The sequence below is a fragment of the Neodiprion virginianus genome, chromosome 1 (assembly GCF_021901495.1).
Source record: "Neodiprion virginianus isolate iyNeoVirg1 chromosome 1, iyNeoVirg1.1, whole genome shotgun sequence".
In the NCBI taxonomy this organism is placed as follows: domain Eukaryota; kingdom Metazoa; phylum Arthropoda; class Insecta; order Hymenoptera; family Diprionidae; genus Neodiprion; species Neodiprion virginianus.
In genome coordinates, this window is record NC_060877.1 from 35,943,566 (window position 1) to 35,969,567 (window position 26,002).

General features: G+C 39.0%; 1 protein-coding gene across 10 annotated transcripts in view; it reads left to right on the plus strand.

The window, feature by feature from the left end:
- Positions 1 to 26,002, plus strand: part of LOC124305725 (potassium/sodium hyperpolarization-activated cyclic nucleotide-gated channel 2) — a 165,824-nt gene that overhangs the window by 104,730 nt on the left and 35,092 nt on the right. For all 10 annotated transcript variants that reach the window (XM_046765508.1, XM_046765429.1, XM_046765438.1 and 7 more), the window contains exons 4-5: positions 3,524 to 3,864; positions 5,169 to 5,439. In XM_046765508.1, the coding sequence (XP_046621464.1) occupies positions 3,524 to 3,864; positions 5,169 to 5,439 (612 nt within the window). The remainder of the gene's footprint in view (positions 1 to 3,523; positions 3,865 to 5,168; positions 5,440 to 26,002) is intronic.

Sequence of the window (26,002 nt, forward strand, 5' to 3'; positions counted from 1 at the left end):
CGTAGCGCGAACATTGTCTAACACATGCGCAGGCATAAATCTAAATGCAGATTGATAATTCGTTTGGATTATTCGGCGAATTCGAATCGTATATCGAGTATAACGCGTTACCAAAAATTTTTATTATTACAGAAACCCGGTAAGGTTTTCTATGCTTTTCTATACACGCCTATTATCGCGTAACATATAACGTGTATACATATATGTATACCTAGGCAAGGTTCGTGCAACGCTTCTGCTCCTCGGTCAGTTTATTGAGCTTCCGATTGTATTGGGGTCAGAATTTCAATCAATAACCGTCACACTGATTCTCATTACCCCGCCAATAATAACAGCTTATCATATTTACCCGAGGCACTCGAATAAGCAAGTTTAATTTTCCAAAGAAGCCTTTCATCTCCGATTCAAACCGCCTGTGTAATCACGTATTTATTATCACGTAAACCGATTGCGAAAAATATGATTTACACAATATTATCTTAATCGTGCACTTCATCCCTCGCCTTTTCATCGAACCACTTTGCTCGGTCGATTTACGCTATTATATACCTATGTGTATGTATATATATATTACAATTACGCTCCCTAATTATTATTACATTCATTTCACAACTTTTCAGCTCGCTTCTATATAAATATCTCATATATTATATGTAGCTGCGGCCTTACGGAACACGAAAGTATAATTATACGTATTTTATATATGATACTCGGGTGGGAAAGTTTAATGAGTTTGGTAAAGTGAAGAACCGAGAGCGGCGAGTATATTCTAGTTGAATAAAAAAAAATGTTGTGAAAAAATGAGGCGGCGGTAAGACGAAGACGAGTGGTCAAAAAAAAAACAAATTAAATAGATAAATAATAATGAAAACAGAAAAGGGATAATTTTCTCAGCGAACGGATTGTAAATATTCGTCAAGTTTTAATACGTCAAGATTCTGGAATTAGTTATATCGGACACCCAAGGATTATTAATAACGCATCTCCTTGCACCGCACCGTATAAACCGGAGGATTTTCAATCTAGCTGCTACCGCAGTCAGTCGTTCCCTCCGATTTTTTTTTTTTATTTTATCGTCAACTCCTTTTACCTTTTTTATTTAATTTGTTTCCTTCTTCTCCTCTCGTTCTTTAATCTCTGTAACAGGAACTGTGCAGGTTCGAGAAGAGAAGAACCGTTGAAAAGATAAAAAGAGAGTGGAAAAAAAAAGAATATAGGTTAAGGATGGCTCGTTGCTTGTGAAAGGATGTCGTGGGATGTGAGGCAGGATAATTAGTTAGATAAAAATGAAACTCCGCAACTTATCAGGGTTTAGAAAATTTTTTTACACCGGACAGAGAAGCAAACAGACTAACAAGAATGCGAGGCAATAAACAAGTGGTAAAAAAGATAAGTGTCCTGTATTATCGCCGAGAATTGTGGAACCGCGGGGTTATCCTAGGTCAGTACTCACGTATCTTCGAATTAGTTCCGCCGTTGCAAAATCACGGTCATTCATTAATTTAATTACTATAATCTCGTTCGAATGCTAAACAGGTAATTGAATCGTTAAGATTTTTTTTTTCTTTCTTTTTCTTTCTCCTACTATCACATATCTATCTTTTTCTTTCATCTTATTCGCATGTGGGGTTAAATGTTCGAGTTCTTGTAACGTTACAATATCGTAGAAACGATGCATTTTTTTTGGGAAATTTCATTTTTTTCCTGCAACTGATGTTTATTTTGTGTGAAATTCAGTGCAGCGTAATCGTAAGCAAAATATGTAGGATTGATATATTTTACAAATTTGCACACATGAGAGTAATTTTCAGATTTGCAAAACGACGTTTTTCCTTTTCTTAATTTTTGTCACCTTTCGTTTGTTTAACGTTACCAATTTATTTGTGAAAAACAGGTTGAGGAGAATTATTCGTAGAAAGCAATCAACAAAATCAGAATGATTTTTTGCGTGAAATATACCGGGTGAAATTTTAATTTTTTTCATTGTTTTCCATTACAAGTTCACGATCAGATGAGATATCAACGGCAGGATTTAAAAATATTCAACATTGTATTGAAAAATTCCCATAAAATAACAATGATAATGACACAAAAAGTCTCCACCTCCGGATGACGAATGAAAAAGGATGAATTTATCGTTAACAATAAATATTGAACGAGGCTGCAGTCGCAAATTTTTGCAGATCGTTTGTAGCCGCCGACGGTAGAAACGAGATTGTAAAAACGACGACCTGTGCAGGTAATTGATGCCCTCGCATACTCCGATCTGAAAGGTCGTCGCATCGTCCATGACCTATAGAGAACTGATTATTAAAACGCTCGTAAGGAAGGCGAGGGCACGCCATCCAGCCGCATGTCTCATTGTCAAGTCCTAGATTCCTTGAATGTCGTGCCGATCGGGGGGGTAAACGATCTAGCGATCAGAATTGATCAGCTTTTATCATCGTTATTATTGTTGAAACTGACGTCATTTATTTATTTATTTATTTACTTATTTTCAATATAGTTGAAATATTATTAGGTGATATTTCATCGTGCAGCGGTCTCTGAGTTATGAATGTTGATGCATTTTTACCGATCTGTCTTCTTGCAAATTTTTCAAAACTTGGAAAATCGAAAGTAATTCCAAAAGTTGGCATTTTTTTTCTTTCTTTTTATCGCCAAACGACTGGACAATGATTCTCGCAAGATGTAGAATATTTTAAGTGAAGTAAAAAAGGAATGGTGAAAAGTAAATGAAATATATCACATCTTTGAACTAACCTAATTATAAGAGATCGAAACAAAGATATTATAAATTTCTGGATATTTGTCTCGGGAATCGAAGAAAGAAACTGATAGTTTAAAAATATCTTAATATCCAGTATTCAACAATCATTGTGCGAAGAAATAAAACAATGACACTGAACGGAGCTTTTACAATTTCCATTGCACCAATACATCCCAGATGAAACTACATATAAATTAAGAAACAATTATATCAAAATCTGTCGAGTTGCTACACTGAGAAAAATTTTTAGTTCTGAGCAGAAAAAGAAAATTAGTTTTCTAGCCGTTACCGGAAAGTCTAGAATCCGTTACTGTTCTTTCTCGTTACGATCACTTCTACTCTATTTTCTCGCAACTGTTGCGAAAATTTAATGCTGGTGCAAGAATAAATTGACGTTAAAGCCTTGTTTAATTAAAAAAGTAGAGTAAACCTCGGAAACTGATTTTGCGTTGCAATAAACAAAAAATGATCGACGATAGCGCAAAATGTTTACGCGTACCTCGTTTTTCGTAATTTCAACGATATTCAAACAGTTTTTTCAACGACACCTGTTTCACTCGAATTTTTCTAGTCACTGTAACAAATGAAATTTTTCTCAGTGCAATATACAACATAAATGTACGACAGTGGGTTAATGCAAAAATTTTCCCCGTCCGCGTACGGTGTGAAAAAAATGTCCGAATTCGAAGGATCGCTTCTCTCATCCTTTTCTTTCTTCTTATTTTGTCCCAACTTGTATTTCGCATTTTTCAGGGAGGGCGACGGCGGCGGGGGAGGAGGTGGAGGAGGAGGTGGCGGAGGCGGGGGCGGTCGAGTGACTTCCGGCGGAGGCGGCGGAAGGCGAGCCCCGAGCCTCAGGTTGGTAAACGGAAGAGCCACCGGAGTCGGGGGCCTCCACACGAGCAGCACCGAGTCGGTCAGGTCGCCTCATCATCACCTGAGCCAACAGAACAACCACAACAACAATCATCCGCGACTCAACAAGGATGACAGTATCAAAATTAGCATCGAGAACACCAACACTTGCACGGACAGCCTCGTCACCGCTCTAGACGACGAGACCTTGCTCATCACCGACTTCCTTGCCGATACTGGTAGATAAACGATTCCTCCTTTGTGCCTCTGTTGCGTCTGTATACACGGTGTACGCCTTTAATATCATCCTTCGAATTCTCGTCGCAATCGCGGAAAAAACGCGCTCGCGCTTCGCGGAATTTCAAATGCCTGTTTTCGTTTATTCATTCCGCCGACAAACGACGCGGGATAAACAATCGGAATGGTCAGTCGCTGTTGTTCGTATTCGTTGTCGTTGATTATCATTTTTCATCGATGATCGTGAAACTTTTCCGTTATCTTCTTCCTATTCTTCTTTACTCGTGTTAAACTCGCAGTCTTTTTGACGTGTGTTCGTTCATAGATCCAGAACTACACTTGACCGATTTTTATTTTTCTTTCGACAAGCTGCGGCCGAAATTTACGCTCTGTTTCGTTACAATCAGATCAATAGTTTTACAGTCAAAAATATACGAATGAAGATTGATAATATTATAATATATACATATGATCATAATCTCGAAAATGTTCTTTACGAAACGAGAGATTATTTGTGGAATTTTTAAGCACGTTTCAAGTTGTCAATGATACTTATTAGGTACGGAGCAACATTTCATCGGGTTCTTTAATTTAACGCGCGTAGTTTCGCGCCATACATATTCGAAATAGATTTATCTTGACCGGTAACAGCTTCCTTTGCATGTCGGGCAACTTCCCGAGCTCTTGCGATGTGTATATTTTTCGATAAGGTAATCGCTCCCTTAGAGTACTAACGATAAGTTGAGATGATCGTCGAATGTTCGAAATAGAACGCAAGTGAGAAGCAATATTTTGTTGCAAGTAAATTGAATATCACAACACAGTGTGAAAAATTTGAGTCTAAAAACGATCTCAAATCACGCGGTCGAAAGTCCCTGAATTTTTTGCGGTTGTACGTCGATCGATACAAAAATGTGATATAACGAAACGAGGAAGAAAGAAAAATATATTCACGCGTTGTTTTCGAGTGGCAGGATGAAATAGAATCGTTGATTGATTCGAAATTCAATGAGTAGACGAGTTCCCCCTCCATTCACGCTGATGTTTCGTAACAAAAGAATGAAACATGGAAGTAAAAAAAAAGAAAAAACGACACATTGTTTCTTGAACGTTTCAAGTATCGACAATGAATTTTCACCTCCGGATAAAGAAGGATAAGGGAAAGAGAAAAGCAATGGAAAACAGTATAGCGGAAAAATATACCAATAAAGCAATTATCGTTAGTGGAGAAACGTTTGTTACGGCTTATTATACCTTTCGAAAATTTGATTAATGGTTTAATTTACCTTTCTTCTCCTTTGCGTAGGTAACGAGATGAACTACAAGGGTAGCGGCAAGGTTCACTTCGGGGTTGACGATGTCTCGCTCTATGGAACCCCGAAGGAGGAGCCTGGCCCGGGACTTCCGGGTCAGGAGGTCAAGCAGAGTTTCCTCAAGAACCAACTGCAGGCCCTATTTCAACCGACGGATAACAAACTGGCCATGAAATTGTTCGGAAGTAAAAAAGCCCTGATGAAGGAACGTATACGACAAAAGGCTGCGGGTCATTGGGTTATACATCCCTGTTCCAGCTTTCGGTGAGTCTTTGAAAAGAGAAGGATACAAAAATTAGAGAAGGAAAAAGAAAACGACTCACTCGTTTCGAAAACAGGAAATTCTCTTCGATTTCGAAACGCGTTTGAACATTCGCATTCATATTATATTTATCGTTTTCTAAATAAATACTCTACGTAGAGTTTGGTGAGAAATTTATCCATGAAATTTTTCAAACTTCCATCACTTCCGGTTACGGAAAAATGAATTTTTTAACTTTGTAGCAAGTTTCTCGTGTAGTTCGAATTAACCAAAAATAGTTCTATCGATTTGGACGAAATTTTAACAATACATCAAGTATTCGTTAGAGACTTGTAACGATACCTACTTTTGAAGTTTTTACACACTTCCGGCTTACGTGTATCCTAAACTCCGAACAAAGGGCCCAATCAATTGATTCGAATAAGAATTCGAAGAAAAATCGTGACTCTCGGAATTTTTTCTATAATTTAATTTGCGACTTTTCGTTTTCAATTTATTACAATTGGCTGTCGTACACTTATTTAGGCACGATAAATTACAAAACGTTTTGCTCGTTTTTTCGTTGCTGTTTATATTTCCTTCTTCGTTTTTCATAGGTCCATTTATTTCTCGGTATCGTTGATTACTGAAGAATTCCTCTCACCTGTATTCGCAGATCTAACGAAAAAAGAAAATCCATACGTACAGTCGAGATAATTTTGGTCCGTTACTCTTTCGCGACCGAAAATCTCCCCGGTAGATATCTCGTTATCAAATCACCGAAATTAGGAAGGAAACTGTGAGAGCCAGTGGCGAACATTGCCGCGATGAATTTCGCGCTAATCGCGAAATCTTCGCATTCGGAATGCGAATGCATTTACGTACCCACAGACTTACACCGCAGGTGACTCAGACCTCGGCTGGTGAAACTTTAATCATACCTCCGCTAATTTCCCCCGCCAATGGCAGGATACGCAATTATTTCCGTCCTCTAACATTTTACGCATCCAACGTACTTCGTTAAATACGTTATACGTTATAATTACGCATCCCGCAAGCCGAGATACGTGTATTAATCATCATCCCGGCGTGTGAAACTAAACCAACGCCTGCCGAGGATGGGTTTTTAGAAATTTACCAGTCATTGTCAGTGCGCCAGACGGTGCCAAAGAGAGTGACACGGATTCCGCGTAACCTTATCTCCTTAATGCTTTGCGTATTTATGCACGCGTGTAATATCAGCGTTAATGCGGGAGCTGGGAATTTAAAGTGAAACAAAATCCTCGGACTTTCCCCTAACCTAGGCTAACACGGAATTACGTCTTGGCGTTGCAAACGGAATGGTGTCTCATCCCAAAAATACATGCACGATTTTGTCGCGATTTACCTGGCGTTCAATTTTTAAACAGCCTGCTTTTCTGCATTCGGAAAAGAAAACGATTAAAATTAATAGGATCGAAATTTGTGATTTCGCTACAATTTTTCGTCAATCACATTTTAACCAAAGATAATGAGAACGAACGAATCAATGGTTTTATTCAATGATTCTGGACCAGCTAATTAGATTTTTTAGAAAAATATTCCCAACCGTTTCTCAGTTATTTGCGAAACTTGGATTGACTTTGAACTCATCAAACTTCGGGGAAAATCTTTGTTAAAATTGGAATATTTCTTCTATCTTTTAAAAATTTTTCTAATTATCAAACAACGGGAATACAGCGAGAAGTTCTCGGATTGTTCCGTTCAGGCCAACAGATTTTCATCGCTTGATTCGCTTTTCTTTCACGCAATTTATAAATAAAGATAAGAATGAGAAATATTTAACGAAAGATCGTGCGATCGATTACTTAAATCCATTTCATTGCAGCGCGATCTCGTACACGTATCAAGTTACGTTAAACGTACGTAAGCGAAAATGACGAAACGTCCGAAAGGTACAAAAATTTTTTTATCATTTTTCTCCATTTCATCTTAAATTTTTTCCTACAAATTTCTTCTCTCCTCGCCGATAAGTTTTATCGCGTTTCTTGCACGAGTACATCAACGTATATTACATACCTATACCGTTCCATTCGGAACGAACCTGTTAAACTTAACTGCAGCCAATACAAGCAAGTTAGCCGTCTGTAAGACTCGAAGCGAAAACTCGTTGCCGGTTTAACGGTAGAACGTAGATACAGGCCGTGCGATTAGTTCCGGCAATCGTATAAGTTACAGGCTGCAATTGGTCTAACGTTACGCGACGTTTCGCTATGGAAATTAAGCGCCAGGGATTACCAGGCGTATATAAGCATCGAGAGTCTGGGAAAAATAAACGAAGTATAGAGACAGACAACGGAAAACAACGAACAAAATAGGGAAATACGATTTACGAAACAATATAAAAAAAAAAAAAAACTTGTTTGGCTCAAAACTCGGTTGAGCATACAAGGTGACGTGCAACGTTCACTTCGCCTCTGTCTATCCGTATTTTACATCTTCTCCGCAATAACTTGTACGCATCGAAGACACGGTCTGCGGTTGTAAATATATGTGAAGAAAACATTTTTTAAAAGCCGAAGTGTGACAATAACACGTCGGGCTTGCAAGTGCAACGACGTGTTTTCATAAACAATACAATTTTTATCGCCGATTCAGCTGTCGGAAATTCTGTCTCGTTTGACAGGATTGGATTATTCTCGATTCCATTTCCCGCAGAGCTGCGGACAACAATCTTTTACATATCTCTCGTAGATATGTATTCTATGTATTTATATTATATCCAGTTATCGCTGTTGGTTTTTCAACGGTTCTGATCAAATCCAGATGTTCGCGAATAACACTAAACTCGTTTCATTGTATATCGAACGCCGTTATATGAAACTTTATCGGATATATACGTATAGCCGATATTGGAAGAATTATAAAACAGTTTGGACAATTGAATTTAGTTTCGAACGAAGCGTGAATTTGTTTGTTTTTCTTTTTCTGTACTTATGGATCAATGATCTGAAATGAAAATGACGGTGATATTTTTGTAATATAAATAACACAGTGATAGATACGTTTTCACACTGAAATTCGTTTTTACCCGAAACAAATCGAATAACAATCGTCGCGCGTGATATATCAGATTATCGAATAACTTTAACAGCGAGAATCGATCTACCCACATGAACAAAAATCAATTTCCCCGATACATAAGTTCAATTGGTAAAAATCGAATTTCGTATCTACTTATATTTAATAACGATCATTCTTACGATCAGCAGGATCATAGATGCGTGATTTGCACGGGGAAAAGGGAGGGTATACATTATAAACCGCCGATACATTGCCTCTGTAAGTATTTATCTCGATCATTGGTGAGTGCGTTAAACGCATAATAATATCGTGGTCCAATTTCGGCTACTATTTGGCACATTAGTAAGTCTAGTTTGCGATTATATTCGACGTACGAATAACCGATCACGTTTCTATAACGACCGTGAAATTTAGCTTACTACGCACGTGAAATTTCATTCATTGGTCTAAGAATTATCGCATTAATTACGCCAAGCATGGTGTGTACGTAACGATGACGGAGATAGCTTCAAGAATTCAGTCGTAAATACATCGACGTTACCGATTTATGCGGCATTACTGAGTCAATTATGCTCTGGGCACAACGGTTGGACTTCCGCTCGTTGTTGTTGTTGTTGTTGTTGTAGTATAATCGTTGCTGTTTAACCGATCGACGGAAACCTGTATTTTTCAGGTGAACGGACGCATTTTTGTCTTTTGGTTTTCTTGATTTCTTTCTTGATAAGTTTAGTACCTTAACTGCACACATGGCGCAGGACACGATCTTCACTTCCTTATCATTTGGATTATGAGGATCAGGATCGTTTATCGGGATCCCGTGGATTTAGTCCCTTTATAGAGCCAACTTCGGTGATGCGGGAAAAGTGTTGGTTTTAGTCTAGAATTACTTTTTCCTTATCTCAACGATTATTCATTCGCCTATTCGGACCTTTGGTATCGGGGAAATTTCAGGTCTTGTAGAAAAACGATGGACTGTCTTTAGGTACCGATAAACTCTCGATTCGAGAAAAAGAAAAAAAAAAAAGTTTAAAATTCACACAACTTTACAACGAACAAGAATCAACGTATCTCGTTTTCTTCGACCCCGTGCTTCTATCGTGAAACGTTGATAAAACTCGGAAGGATTTCGGACACGGTTCGTAAAACGTTTAGATAAGATTTTATACAAATTATTATAAAACTAATAAAACAGTGCGATTGGATGGAATTTCACTAACAATAAAGAGACCATTTCGTCAAGCAGAAAAAGAGAGAATATTAACGACAAAAGATTTTTACCTTGGTTATTGTTAGATACTTGCAGTAGTTGAATTGATTTGCAAAGTGATGAATTTAGTACCGAGTCAACTATTTCCCCAATTTTTAATTCAGCAACTGTTCATGTTTGCACTTTGCATCAAATATCATCGAGTCAAAAGTAAACGTCTCGAGGGTCCGAGAGTCATGTCGAATTTCAAACAATTCTGCACCGAGCCTTCTATGCAGCGGACAAAGCTCTCCCTCACATCCAGATCCAGTGGATACGTTTTGCTCTCCTTAATATTCTGAAACCCAAAGAAGGCTGTTTCGTAACCGGTTATAAATCCGTTTATGCGATCTTGTTTAGGATTGGGTATTTCCGTACGCCTGGAGTATTATTCAAAGCACATCGCTATGGCCCGAAGTTAAATCTGCAGGATCGATCGGTATTATATTATACATCCATACACCGTATAAATACATAGTATTCGATTTGATTGGTAGTTAAGAAGAGATAAGCATGCGCCAGCGGTTAGTCGTAACGGAACTTGTCTGTGTGTAATGTAGATAATAATGATCGCGTGTACGAACCGCGGTGGGCGCGTTCATCGCCTCGACAGATTTTTTTAACGTCTAATTATCTAATAAAACATGATTTATGAGCGCGGTTTGAAACGTCGCTTCTACATAAAATTTGTCGCCAGGCTCCGTCGTGCGTCATATTCTTGAAAATTCGCGTGTCAAACGTCAACGAATCGTTGAGGATATTTTGAAAATTAATTCAATTTTCTTGAGAGGGGTTGGACGATAAGGATTTTCGCATCTTCTTTACGTCCCAAGTTTTGCCAAAATTTCATCAATCGCATACACGCTAATCCCTGCCAAAACGGAAATTAACCTAATCTCCGCCTGACTTCCGACAATTTTTGTACCTGCTATATTACGTTAAGTAAACTTGACGAAGAAATTACAAATCTCAGAGATATTTTGGAACCGAATCAGAAAGCAGCGCGGAATCAAGAAAGTTTCTTATCGTCGAATATTTCCGCTCTCGCAATCCAACCAAAATTGAAAAGGTTTCTTCTCTCTTTCTCCTCCGTCTTTTACTTACTACACGAATTATTATATTATTATATCGTATCACACGAATGTGCAAACGCGAGTTTATTTTTTTTTTCTAACAATATGAAGTGAGAATAAAACGAGGTGAAATTTTTCTGTAGGAATATCTGAGGCATGTTACAAGCCGGTAGAAAACCGGGCAGAAATGATTCTTGGACAAGTTCCGTTTGGCGAACATCGGGCTTGATTGGACAAACGATCAAAGCACCGTCGTTTAACACGTGAAAAGTGGAGCAGGCCGAGGCAGAATGATAAAATATGCTCATTATCCTCGTCTCGAGTTCGTATACACGACATGCGATCTCCGCTCGGCGAACGTCATTGACGGAGAACCGTTTGTGAGAATGTTGAAAAATGAATTTACCCTACCGTTTCCGAACCTCTCTCTCGTCCCGATACACGTGCAAACCAATGACCGATAAGGGGTTGATTAAAGCTTCGACCTTGATCAAAGCTCACCGATCAAAGCTCACCGACATCACGCGACTCTCTCAAGAATCTGCGAAGAGGCTGGATGGTCCATGTCGTACAAGGTACACCGTTAAACGCTTCTCTGGCGGCGGCAAGAAGCGACGTTAAAACAGACCAAACCTCGAGTAATAATATCCACGACGCTCGGCGGCAGCCGGCAAACGGTAAACGGCCGGCTACTATCATTTACTGTATAAGAGTGATCTCAGAATAATCATCCGATTAAACCTGAGTTGCTGGTGCGTCGCCTAAGCTCGTGTGCAATGTAACGCTTCGGTGCTACGAGATGGAATGGAATGGAATGGAATGGAATGGGATCGGATCGGATGCACCTCATGATCGAGGAGAAACACCAGCGATCTTCTCGATGTGGGTCCACCATTATTTGGTTGTGAACGCTTCGTCACCGGGACTATACGTACCTACAGTGTCGTTTCGACCTCCGTTCATCACTGTTTGACAGTTTATCTGTTCTCTTGAGATATTTTTGCACCAATGCGGACTGCGGTAGGTGGTGCAACGTCCAATCGAGTCCATGGTTTGTCCTATACATCGAGACCCGAAGTCATCCGTCTCCTTGGAAGTGGAAACCCAGAGTAAACAATATTCGCAGATTCTTAGAGCGTCGCGGAATCCACGTTACGGGAAATATCTTTCAACGTAAAAGTTAGATCGTTGATGAAGGTTCTACCGAAACGATCGATCTATCAGCCGATGATCGCGACGTTGACACGCGTCGATGATAAACACGAACGGCAGAGAAACTTTCGGTTAACTTGGCTTCGTTCAACACTCCATGGAATTACATGCTTGTGGTTGTAAAGCTGACAGCTCGTGTTGTATCAACTGTAACAAACCAGCGGCTGACAATGATTTAGTAAAAACGAACAGTGCGCTTTTCGTACTACATGCGCGTTGAGATACAAGGCAGCGTATTGCTGGAACAGATGACGTGATGCGGGAATGAAAATGCGTCGTACTGACTGATCGGCTTATTTATATAGCTTTCAACGCAACAATTCGCTCGACAATGTAAGGCTAAATATATTCTTGGTAAACGGGAATTATTTACTTGCAATAGTCTGTTGTGTCGTATACGTAACTTTTAATTCAAAGGCACGTGCGCAGTCGATATTGTATGGATATAAATGGTGGCGGTATTTTTGGACGGGGTTGAAGTTTCGAATTTGAAAAGTTCCGAAAGCGCCTAATGTTGAATTATTTCACGGCGAAATCTTGAAGTAAAGAAATCTAAGTTTCGAGTGGTCGGAAAGCCGATAGTTTAAAGTTCCTAAATGCAAGATTCCAAAAATTCAACTTACGACAGAGCAAAATTTCCAAAAGTAAAGTTTCGGTGGAGCAAAATTCCGATAAATAAAGTTTCGATGGAGTGAAATTCCGAAAAATTAAAATATACTCACGCAGCGTAATTTACTCGACGAGTGGGTGCAAAAAATGAGAAAAATTGAAAATCAGAATGACCAGGATTCCGAACGTAGAAATATCGAAAATCAAAAACTATGAAAGATCAAAGCGGTGAAATTTCACCGAGCCAAAAATTCACGCAACTGAAAATCTTCCATCATTCGAAATTTGGATGTTTCAGATTTTTGGATTTTCTCATCTTCGCATTTTCCGAACTTTGACTAGTCGGAGTTACGCTCTTTCGGCATTATGCACTTTTGGAACTTCGCACTTTCGAAAGGTTGAGCCCTCGGTTTCCAGACCAATCGAAACTTCAATGTTCCGTCAAAGTTTGATAAATTTACTTCAATTTTTGCCCCAAAAAAATTCGGAATTTGACACTTTCGGAACGTTTCAAATTCGGAACTTCAACCCTGCTCCAAATTTCTTTACAATCACTCTTGTCGGGGATTACCGCGAATTCAAAAACGGAATTAAAAGTAAACCAATGCGAAGCAACGCGGCCAAAAGAAAAATAAAAATACAAAAAATTTTACAACGGAACCCTGAACGAGATACGAAAGGAGAATTTTTGTCGTTTTGGAGTCTCGCTTCGGCTATGTTTAGACGGTAGGTATCGCAGATTTGGCTGACCGTTTCGCGAGTCGGACGACATTCCCTCTTCTCTTCTCTCCTCTCCTCTCCTCTCCTCTCCTCTTACTCGAGGAGCAAACAAACAACGATATAATCAGAGTTTGCGTTTACCGTACATCACAATACCAAGCAGTTCACCAGAAGCTGTACAGACTACTTGACACAGTATTGTCTTAATTGATCTATATATGGGAACGCATCGAGTTTATCTAAATGGTCCGCTTCTGACGTAAGAAAAGCTCACAGCAGACGCTGATGATCATATCCTAATTCTGCACTGCTGCAGCAACGGCAGCAGCATTCGTCGTTTTCTTCCCACAGCAGTTTTTCATCGTTTTTATTATACCGCAGTGCATAATTATTTCGCGTATGAATTTCTACGAGAAACGAAAATCGCCAGACACTTACACTATATATATGTATATACTTATAGGTATATTAGAGACGAGTGTGTAGTCGAAAATACTTGCGTGAGGTCAAATTACGGAGATCCTGTCATTGGGATATGTCCTGTCGTTAGTCATTACACCTAGTTTGCGAATTTAAACAATATATAGCACCGTATTACAAGAGCAGACCACCCGACTTATATCGCGTCTTGTTCTTTGCCCAAGCTGTTACGCAACGCTGTGAAGATTCTTCAAAGTCGCTTAACGTTGTACGTTTTACTTATAAAGAAGAAAGAAACTTGTGTACATTTAGCGTCCTGTAAGCTTCGTTATTCAAATTTGAACAGAAACAAAAGGGAAAAATAAATAATTACCGCGGACAAATTACAGAGGCAAATGATAAGCAATTTTATTCCGTTGTAATCGCGGAAAATGAAAATCAAAGTCGTGCGTGCCCGGATTTTTGATCACGAAACGATAAATTTCACTCGTCGTTTGATTGCAGGTTCAACGTAATATATTCTTCTATTTATACTACGAAAATAAATATTTTTTTTTTTCATTTTCATTTCGAATATCAAAGTGTATAAATTAACGACGCCTGTGTCCGTGTATTTGAAAAGGAGAAATTAATAACTCCACCGGTCCGACGAATACTGAGAGAAATCTTTATTTCCGGTTACCGCTCAGTCCTTAACTTTTTTCATTTTTTACCACAATCGAAAAATGTAGTTCAAGGTAGAAAATGATAATTAGTTTTATAGCCGTTACCGGAAAGTCTGGTATCCGTTACTGTTCCTTCTCATTACGATCACTGTTGCTATATTTTCTTTGCAACTGTTGCGAAAATTTAATGCCCGTGCAAGAATAAATTGACGTTAAAGCCTTATTTAACTATAAAAGTAGAGTAAACCGAACAAGCAGATTTTGCGTTGCAATTCCTAAAAAAGGATCGACAGTAGCGTAAAATGGTTGCGCGTACCTCGTTTTTCCTAATTCCAACAACATTCCGACAGTTTTTTTTAACGATATGTGTTTTACTGAATTTTTCTCGTTACTGCAACAAATGAAATTTTTCCCAGCGAATAAAGAGGGTCGAGCGAATATCTTTACCCTGCAGTTAAATCGCGTGTACCTAACAATAATTCAGCGAAGAGCCGAGGAGCGCAAAGAGAGGGGAAGAAAAAAGTCGGGTAAATAATGTGAGGAAAAGAAAATTGCCAGAGATTATCGACCGATTTAGAACGAACGGTGATTAAAGATATCCGCTCTGACGCTTCTCGCGACTCTCGCAGACGCCAGGCTCACTTTACTTTTAACTCGACTTTAACTCACGCAAAGTATAAACGTCTTTTGACACAGGCTGCGAAATGCCGATCTATACGTGTACACGGCATTATACACACATACGTGTGCGAATACTTGTGCTACAAACCGTGACCAAAAAAGGAAACAAGAGATGCGGAGAAACGATTGCATAGTATCCACGTGATGTTGATATGTATATTATATGTATGTACTTATATTTATTATATTTTTGCGGAATGCGGTTCGTTGATTTTTTTTTCCCTCTCTCTCTCTCTCTCTCTCTCTCTATCTCTTCAGTCTTAAACATTCCTACGTAATACTTTTTGTTCAATGACATGTCCTTTCGACGGTGTCAAATCGCTATTGACTTCTCTTCTTGGACAAAAAATTCCCGCTAATTATTGTGACGCACGTGTACAATATGTGACGTATATGTTGTTCCTTAACTCTCGCCAAGATTAACCCCCATTTTCGAATTCGCATTCAAATTCGTACGCAGCGAACGCATCCGTATAATATACATATGTGTGTGTGTGTGTGTTTAAAAATTATACATGTTTGTTACAATCTTACTTATGTTTTTTTTTTTTCCAAGTAGCGAGAATGGGCGAAATTTAGGTCGTGTCGAAAATTCATCTCGATTAGTTATGATATTATGTTGACGCTTTTCACTTGAAATGGTGTGTCGCAGTTAATTTCACATCTGTAATTGTTCCCAAAGTTGGATATCAAATTATGATTACGTAGTGATCATTGCGTTAAGAAAAAAAAAAAAAAAGAAGCACTCGCACGACGTGAAAGTACGCAATAAAAGTACATCATTTGTCGTTGTTTTTTTTCTTCCTTTTTATTGTATCTTTCTTTCTTTTTTTTTTCTTTTTTTCAATTCGAACGTTTCATTGACCAGTAATGTAGCAGCTTCCTGTCTTTTTATCACGCGTTATAATTATCCTAAAATTACAAGAAAAAAAAAAAAGTCACGGTCCCGTTTTAAATTATCATGTAAGTTAATTAGGCATTTACGTACAAACCTGCCCTGTTATCGTCGATATAATTGTGATTTTGGAGCGGGCGGGTGATTACACGTATATTTTTATCCTGGTATAATGCAGTATGTATGTAGATATTATGCATATTGCAGTGCGATATTCTCGGAATGATTACGTAATATTACAATTCCGTGAAGAATTTTTGTACAGCTCACAATCAATCTTACACGTCTGTAGATACTTTGATTATCACTTTTATCCTCTTGCTATATATATATATATATAAATAAATATATCGAACTGATATTTATTAACTATTTCAATATAGCTTTTCATCGCGCATTTTATGCGTACCGATGACAGATATTCGAACAGCCGGTTTGCTTCGTTCGTTGCAAAACAATTAAGAGAAAAAAAAAAAAAAAATAACACACGTACGTGTAAAGTGAACAAGCGGCAAAATAAGTATTGACAAAAAAAACACTTGCATGCAAAAATACATACGCGTATTACGGTCCGCCGAACTGTGTACTGAATGCCATTTTCAATATCGTCAACCGTTGCAAGCCGCATTGATGTGTGAAATGAATTTAAACTGGCAAACGAGTGAATAACGTTGCGAAAACTTTGAAAACAACCGATTGAAAAAACATGTTTTTTTCTCCAATCGCGCGCGTTTCTGTTTGAAATTCAACACGCGAAGAGAAGAAGAAAGAAAAAAAAAAAAAAAAACAGTCCACATCTGCAATATCGCAATCAACGCGTTACGATTTACGAGAAATTAGATAATGAAAAATCAGTGCTAAATATCTTGAGCTGAAAAATATGCTTCTTTCATACTGTTCGACCACGCTGATTTAAAATATTACGTTTACTTTTAATATCTGATGATTTCTACCACGCGCTATAATAAATGGGAATGAAATTTTACACCGAAGTCTTGATTAATTATACGTATAATACTTGCATTGGATCTTTAACTTGATTCGTTATACGAGCTAAGCAAAAAAAGAAAAAAAAAAAGAAAATTTATAACCATCGTATTCATAACGATTGTTATAAAGATTCATCAACGAGTGATAAATATTATTTTTTACGCTTCTAACGCACGTTGATTGCAGAATAATAGACACGATTTATTAACACAACGTTCAATCGCGATTCGTGATTAGGTATACTTCATCCATTTATCATCCAGTTGAAAGGATGAAGATAAATTCATCCCAAATCAATTTACAAACGATTTGTAAAAGCTGCGTCTATAATGTCGAATTTAAACATGACTTATATACCTATATATATAATATACAGTATATATGTATGCAATAAACGATGAATTATACACCAAATCAAACAATTTATTTTTGCGATCGATTAATTACTTATTTTATAACTACTAATTAATCGAATAACTAGACATGATAAAGTGGTAAAGAAATAACTTATCATTTTTTTTTTTTTCCCCTCTCTACTCGTTGAAAACCGGTAGATCATCATCCACGGTTTGCAAATTCTTGTTATTACCATAAAACTCCGACGATCCACATCCCATTTATAAATGGAAAAATATACAGATGATGTGTAACACATGCCCGTTTATATGTATACGTACGCGTATATGTGTTGTATATAAATGTATAGACGGATGTGGTTTACCGGCATAACTTTATAGCCCGCGACCTTGCTGCCTCGATGATACAATCGATTATTACATAACCGAGCGCGTGTATTACGGCTACGTTAGCAACTACGTTTTCAATGTTTTTCTTTCGTTCCTATATGCACGCACGCATCTGCATCGAATGTATTTTCATTCGATACGAAACAGTGTTGCACGTGTGAAATTTCCATCCGGCAAAGAATCGAGAAGTTCAGCTGACAGGTGGAGTTAGTTGATTATGCACCGTAGCGAAACACGCCTGCGTATTTGGATAATTGGTTATTTAAAAATTGATCCAGTTGCCGATGTGAGAACGGAGAAATTAAACTGAGCAAACTCAAGCCGGAATCGAAATCGACCGTTAATCTTCCGGAGGAGTTTTAGAAATTAGAATCAGATTGCGTGAATTGAAATTATTTACACGGATGACGTTTCTGTCGCGTGTAATTGACCGCTGGCAAACACGCGTGCGCTTGCTCTTTGAGGGAAAATCGAGAACAGCGCCTGCTTGTTGTCAGACTCATTGCGCGAATATAGAATACGGTTTTGGGCCATGGTCATTCTGGCTAATCGTAAGTCATACACCGACTATGGCTCGCGGAGTGCGAATTAGCGCGAATTTCGTCGCAGAATATCACGCTGTGCGAGAGAGGAAAATTATAAAGGGAAAAGTCGGGGATTTCGTGTCTGTCGAAGAAATGAACTCGTTCTTATGCAGAGTACTATCGATGTTGAGAGAGAGGGAAAAAAAAAATTGCACTTAAAATTTTGTTTCGTCGCTTCGCTGGCTGGTGTTTGTAAATTGATAGTCAGCCAGTAAGATAGATACTAGATAATATTGAAGGTGTTAACATTAATGCGTTGAATGTGTCGGGGAATTTTGGTTCCAAAAAAATGTACAAACCGTGACTGGAAGCATTGCGAACGAGTAATCGGAAGTTCGGATAATTTTATGTACGGTTATTATATCTATTAGCAAGAAATATCGGAGGGGAAATAAAACGTCGCGATCCGTTGTAGCTGCCGATTGTTATAACCTCGCGAACGACTCTTTAGATTGTCATTTCATCTTGGATCGCTATGTAGATATTACTTTTTTAATTTTTATTCATTCGGTTTTTAATGTATTCGATAAACAAGTTTGTTTCGGCCAGCAAAATATTTACGATATTTTAATAGTTGCGCGTAAACGGATTGGAGGGAAATTTTTCGCCCCGCGATGAGACGGGGATTTTCTAAAGTATCGAACGCCCGAGCATTTGAGTTTTCTTTATCCTCAACAGCTGTGGTGTTCACTCACATGCATATATATATATATATATATATATTATATATACATCTCGGAAGTAGAAGTGACGAAAAATAAAAAGCTGTCGATATATCCACTGAAACTTTTCTCCGAATCCGCGCATCGCAAAGTTAGAAAATGCATTTTCAATTCTCGATCATGCCGTCTTCATATCACGTTTCGAACTCTAAACTTTGGCCAAAGTTGCATCCGATGCATTATTTTCGATAAAAATAATACCTTAATCTTAGCTTTGTTCAAACATATTTCAAACACACGCAATAATTAACGAAACTTGACAACGAAAATGGAGACTGTTTGAAAAATGATCCAACGACGGCGAGAAAGTAAAATAAAATGAAAATATCTCTTCGAAATCGAGAAAGAAAAGTCTATTTCAATACGAACCTACTGAAAAAATTTACTTGCGTTCGATGTAAAATTTTGTTGAGTTGTGTAACGAATTTCAATCGAATGAAATAAAATTTTCTCTCTCACGATAAGTAAATTATTCGATACAGGATCGTTATATTCGAAGCGAATGTTCTTTTTTCGAATAAAAGAGAAGAAAAACATTACTTCAGTGCAAAGTGAATATCGCCGTTAACGACGTCACGATCTCAGCTACGCGTAGGAGTGAATAGATCCACGAATGCGAAGATTGCAACAGACGGTCGGAGAGTGCAGCCAAAGATGAGATACTTAATTAATTAAATGATCTTTTAATCTCGCGCGCGCTTCAACGAGGATTCATCTTCCTCGTACGACGCCATAGGCGCGCTTAATTGCCCCTAGGAAGACGAGAGAAAGAGAGAGAGGAGTAAGAGAGAAAAAGTGAGGTAAAAATACGGTAATAACAACAAGAAGAGAAGCAGCGATGATGATGGCAAAAAGTACGTAGAACTCGCAATAACGAAGCGAGAGCTGCGCTACTGGAACGCAACGAGAGGATCCGCATTGTGCAGCAAAGCAGCGCTCTGCATGGCTCGTAGATTAATTCAAACAACGTGGGCTTTAAAACGGCCCTCGTGCACGCCACGTTACAGCCGCGTGAAAATTACCTCGGCCTTAACGAATTTTTCGAATAATTAACGGGAAGCAGGAAAAACGATCGTGTTGGTGGAAAGCAAAGAAAAAAAAGTAAGAAAGTATTTTATTGAACGGTCGTCTCGTCTGAAAACCGTTTTCTAAAATTTTATTGGAATTAAAATAGCTACACGTGCAAAAAGAGACACACCTTTCAATTGAATCACGCATCTCGTAGCCGTTCGACCAGTTTTGAACGGGATAATCTTTGATCGGCAAGCTAACGAAGAACGACACTCTTAGGAAACTGCGCGTGACTTGGAATTGCCTACGTTGACGTGAATTAAATTTATTAAACTATTATTTACAAGTTACGAGACAGGTAATAAATATGTTTCTATTAATTGGCGTCCGGGATTTTATCTCGTATTATTGAATTGATGTACCAATAAATTCGTCGCGACTATTTAATATCGCGAATCTTCGCGAGTGGCTAATGAATTTTCATTACTTAAATATTTGTGTAATTGAAATATCATATTATACGGAGGATATTGTCGAAGAAAATATACGCACGTGCCGAGAGTTCCCAGTAGAAATCTTCTTTTAATCCAGTAATCTAATATTTAACACCGCGGACAGCTGGACGATGCTGTAGGTTTGATGTTTTTTCAGGTGAAAGCACACGATCCGCTCTGCGATGTCATAGAAACGATCGTATTCGTTACTCAAAGTTGCAGTTAACGAGAAACCTTTAAATATATATATAAATAATATAAACATATATAAAAAATGAAAATAGCTAAAGACTGAGCGGTAAGCGGAAATAAAAATTTCTCTCAGCGCATGCCTACAGCATGTATCGACTTTAATCCGCGACACTGTGTGCGGTGGAATTAACCTCCATGTATGATTATGTCAGCATCCTCTGGCAGACAATGGCTCCGACAACCCCACGGCATTGTCCCTGCATCGACTTGCAGTTCCTCTTCGCTCATATTCTACGTTCTACTCGTGCGTGGACTGGTTATTGACTTCCAAAGTCATATGCTCTCGCACGTTCCCTGAAACAGATGTCGAAAAATTCTGTGTCAGTTCAAGCAGCGAGTCAGCAACTCGACGCGTAGCCGTCCTTATCCTTTCTAAAAAGTATCGTTTCTCTATCACTTCTCGCACTCGTCGTTGAAGCTTCTTTCTTTCTTTTTTTTTTTTTTTCGTTACCAATTCTGGTCACGGGTACCAAAGTCTTGAACTATCTCTGTTCAGACGACACCAGCGGAAAAAATACCAAAAATTTTCAGACACCTGGTAACGAGCATTGCGAAAGTACCTTTCTCTGTCTTATTCCAACTTGATAAAGGGTTCGTTAAGCGGCTGAGAGAACAAAGCGAGCGGAATATTCCCTCGGGATCCTCAACCGATCCTCGTTTAAATCCACGGTTTTCCCCCGCAGATCATGAATCGCTTTCTCGTCGGCCTTCCCAACGGTGCAGGTATCGTGTACTTCCCCCAATAATATAATGGAATACACACGACTCACTCGTAATGGTGCCCGATCAATTGTCTTTGCGGTATTATTTATACCTACCTGTTACACCGGACGAGAAATACCCAGGAATCGCTGTCCATAAATCACGCGATTTATTGCTACGCCCGTTTTCACATTGTATTTTAGATTAACCTCAAAGGCAGGAGAACATCCCTCACGATCGGGTTGATTTCCTCTCCGTTTCAACGGGGTTGGTTTTGACGGACGTTATTCTATAGAGGACACGGAATTGTCGAACTTACACACTACTGGGATCGTGTCTTTTCCATTACGGGGCTGGAATGATTTGCATTTTCCTTACCGTACATTATCGATCGTTTCTCGCGATTTCAATTCGGACTTTGGAAGTTTTTACGATCGTCTCGTAGACGGTATGTCGCCATTGAATAACGACGACGCGACTTCTTTGCGACCTATCAAAATACAGACTCCAATTGATCTCGGTTGTCCGCATATTTTCGCATCGAATCATTTTCGGACTACAAAGCTGTCTAAATTTCAAGAAAAACGACTTTACGGTCGACAGTTGCTTATTTCAAAATCATCACAATCTCAAGGATAACATTTCAACGTATGATCAGCTTGTGGAATAAGAGTTCACTGTAATCATTGTTCGTCGATTTTCTCGCTGAGAACGCAATTTCGTGCTCAGCTTTGTACAACAAATGTGAAAAAACTACGCAAACCCGAATAAAATCGCTTAACCGTCAACCGTTCGCGTAACAATAATAATAACAACAGCAATAATGGTAATAATAACAATGAAGGTATTCCTTTACGCTTTTATACATGAAATTTTTCATCCTAATTCCCGACACTTTGTTCTCTTCGGGTTCGCAGCTACACCTGCCAGCATTAATCTCAATTCCCTGGAGCAGTGATTTACGCTTCTCTACAAGACCTTAACTTTCCTTTTAGTTTCAACCCTCGCCTCGCTCTACGTTTCGCGCCTGCTTCTTAGACGAAGTGCAGATTCGTTTGTTGGTATAACAAAATTACCAGCACTTGCCGACCTTGTCCTTGGTGGAAAATGAAATTTTTCTCCAAGCAGTTTCATTGTCGGTCGATTTAATTGCTCTCTCGTATTAAGAATACAGCATTGATTGAGAGACAGGGATTAAGTTAACTATCCGATCGGTACATTCAAGTGTTCTTATCCTTGTCGTGAGAGAAGAAAAAACAAGTGATCTTCGATGAAAAATTAATCTCTTATACCTTTCGTATGAATCTTTAATAATAATAACGGCAATGATAACGTTGGTTTATGGTGTACCCTTTACACACCAACAAGATGATAAATACAGTGAGATAAGATTAACGACAAACAGAAAAGAATATCTTTGTACAGTACGTAAGAGCACGTATCCAGACGCGTAGTGTCTGGATGAAGGCAGAATTGTTTGTAGTATTTTCACAGTCTCCAGTCGGCAGAGAATAATCTTGACCTCTCCACTGTTTCGTCCGAGATACGAAGTAATTTAACCCTCGCGAACCGCGACCTCATCCACCTCCTCCTCCTCCTCCTTCTCGAGGATTTAGTACATCGAGCATATTACGTCAGAGAGACGCGTCATTGGAGTCGGAGAGTACAGAGAGATGGAGAAAACAGAAATCCGCTGTCAGTGTGGTCTCGTCTTCCAAAATGGCGTCTGGCTGGTAAACGCGAATCACGAGAATTCACGCAGAGAAAATTGGATAAAGAGCAAGACTTTGTTTTTTTTTTTTCTTTTTTTTATTAAATTGTGCTTGCTTTTATTACATATACGCTGTACTTAATTTGTTCTTGACGGTCTGCGCCTTGGCGGTTTGTTGAATCCGAGTATCTACCCTCAGACCTGAGAAATATGGTGAAGAAATTCTTCTCCCCCCGTCTTATTCTCTCCCCCCTTGAGAGTTTTTAAATGGAAAGGACGAGACGGGGTTGCCTCGAGTGGATTGAGCGAGGAAAAGAAAAATATCAGCCAAACTCTTTCTACTCTCAACTCGCTCTTCGCCTCCTGGGCAAGACTGATACATATGCAAGTGGTGCCTGGATAACCGCTAAGGTGTATTAAAATATATATATATATATATGTATATCATCCTCGTCTGAATAATTTCTACATCAAGTTGATAACGCTGCAACGGTTTAAGGCGGAACGAGATCTCGGCACAGACTGTGCCAGATAAATAAATATACGCATCAATTATATCCTCTTTCCATAATCTTATACTGTTCTTGGAGAAAAATCAGTCGGTGGTTAGGAGAAACCCGCGGCGGTGAGGAAAGCCGCTTTGGAAGTTCCAGAAAAACGTGGAATATTATATCGAGGTCGGTGAAGGGGGATCAAAGTGTCTCAAATCAGTGTCAAACCTAAAAGAAATTGGAATAAGGAACAAGGAATGTCGTCCGAGCGTCGCGGTTCGATACGATACCGAATAATTTTAGAACACCTCCACCTCATTTAAAAGGTCAAAGGTGGATTTCACCTAAACTGAACGGGGTGACTCTTCGCACTTGACGTAATTTGGAAAGACTAGAGAAGAAGTGGACAAATTGTTTTTAGGATGCTGTAACGCCGTTCTTGACTGTTTTCACTTTTCACCTTGACCAGAGAATATGATTCTACCAAATGAAACTTGTTCTTTTTGTATACAGTCGGTATGTACTATATCATCTTGTGCAGAATACTGTGATAATTTGACGTTGGTTTTACCGTAATTTTCTGGTAACTAGGACGAGTGAAGGTCTTTTTGGTGTAGCTTATCGCGATTGCCGGTACACCTAGGTACCCAAGTTGACTAATGTCAAATTGTAAAAGTAGAGGTGTAATTCGATCGGGATGCGATTGCTTTCTTTGAAACCTTTACTCTCGTTCTTGTTTTGCAGGAACAATTCAGTCCAATCCAACGACCTGCATCACCAATTGATCACGGTTACACGCAACTCTTTACAAAACGAAATAACCGAGGCTTGGAATTGATGAAATCATTTCCATTGCTTTACAGACAACAAGTGCACGGAGATATGGATGGATGTTAGGAACATCAGCGAGTTGCATTATGCGAGTGCTGCAATCCATCCATCCATCCATCCATCCATCCCTCGATCTATAAACGTGTGTACCGCATATTACATACAAGTGATCAGGCAGCTGCGACTCGCCCTCGGTAATCAAGTTGTTTAGTCACAGCCGGTGTTAATAAGTGCGCCCGTATCTTCTCGTTAGACGTTGACAATCACGACGTATGTTCCTAATCGAATGTTAAGGCAATGATGATCGTTCGCTCGAGTCGGGGTCTACGCACTCTGCACATGGGCCAATAATACAAAGTTCGCGAACCTCGCCCGGCGGGATTCTCATTGGGCTGCCAAGAAGACGTGACATTCGCTGCCGCACCTATACGTGCCTATAATAACGTATAGCCCATTTTCCCGCCTCGCGAAATTCGCCGACCAATGAGATCGAATTATTTGGCGCATGCGCGGTTCGATCTTCAAGTTTCAAGAGATTGTCCCGGTATAAATCGACGATAACTGATGTTTACGGTAATAATTCTGCTGTTATGCCTTATGTCACTGTCGCGTGTTCCGGAAAATTTCCTTACTTCCTACACTCAAGGCTATGCCTTGGAATGGCCCAGATACGGGGGATCGGTTGGCAGTTTAGAAACGAATTGCTTCAGCTCTACGCTGTTCAAAATTCAAATCCTGTGTGTTCAACCCACCCGGCGATGCTGTGGAATTCCTCTGTGTGCGTATCTGTGTCGAGCTTTTCCACACCAGGCGAAAGCTCGACTAGGTATATAACCTGACCGCTTTCGTAACGTTGGCAACCCGGTTAACGATTCGCGAATCGGTGGTAAAAGAGCAACCGCAAAATCGCAACAAGGCTCCGAGTTCTTTCCCCGTTTCGTCAAAAGTTTTTGGCTTTATTTACGAATAAACCTCTTGCGGTTTTTTTTACGCTTGCAAAGATGCGAAGACCGACTTGCGGTTTTGCGGTGAGATTTATACCGAGAACCTGAGAGTATTTATGTATTAATGGCGTATCTGCGAGATTATTGCTTTGAACAAGCTGAGATTTCGAAAAGGGGAAAAACGCAACTCTCTGTCGGATTACGCACGCACACGAGAAGAAGAAAAAGAAATACGATGCATATTACTTCGCCAAAAGCGTGCTATTACTTTTTGCCATTGCGATCGGGATGACGTCAAGTGATAATCTCCTCTCTCGATCTTAAATTAATGCAGGTCAAGGATAATTATCATCGTATACTTTTCTCTCGCTGCACAAATCGACTTGGAAGAAAAACCTGTTACAGACATTAAATTTCAAACTACATCGATCCGATCATCATCTAGGAAATTAACCGATCCAACGCATTTTTCGTACCGTAAAAATCTGAATTCGTGATTTGCGATTCGATATTAGAAAAAAAAA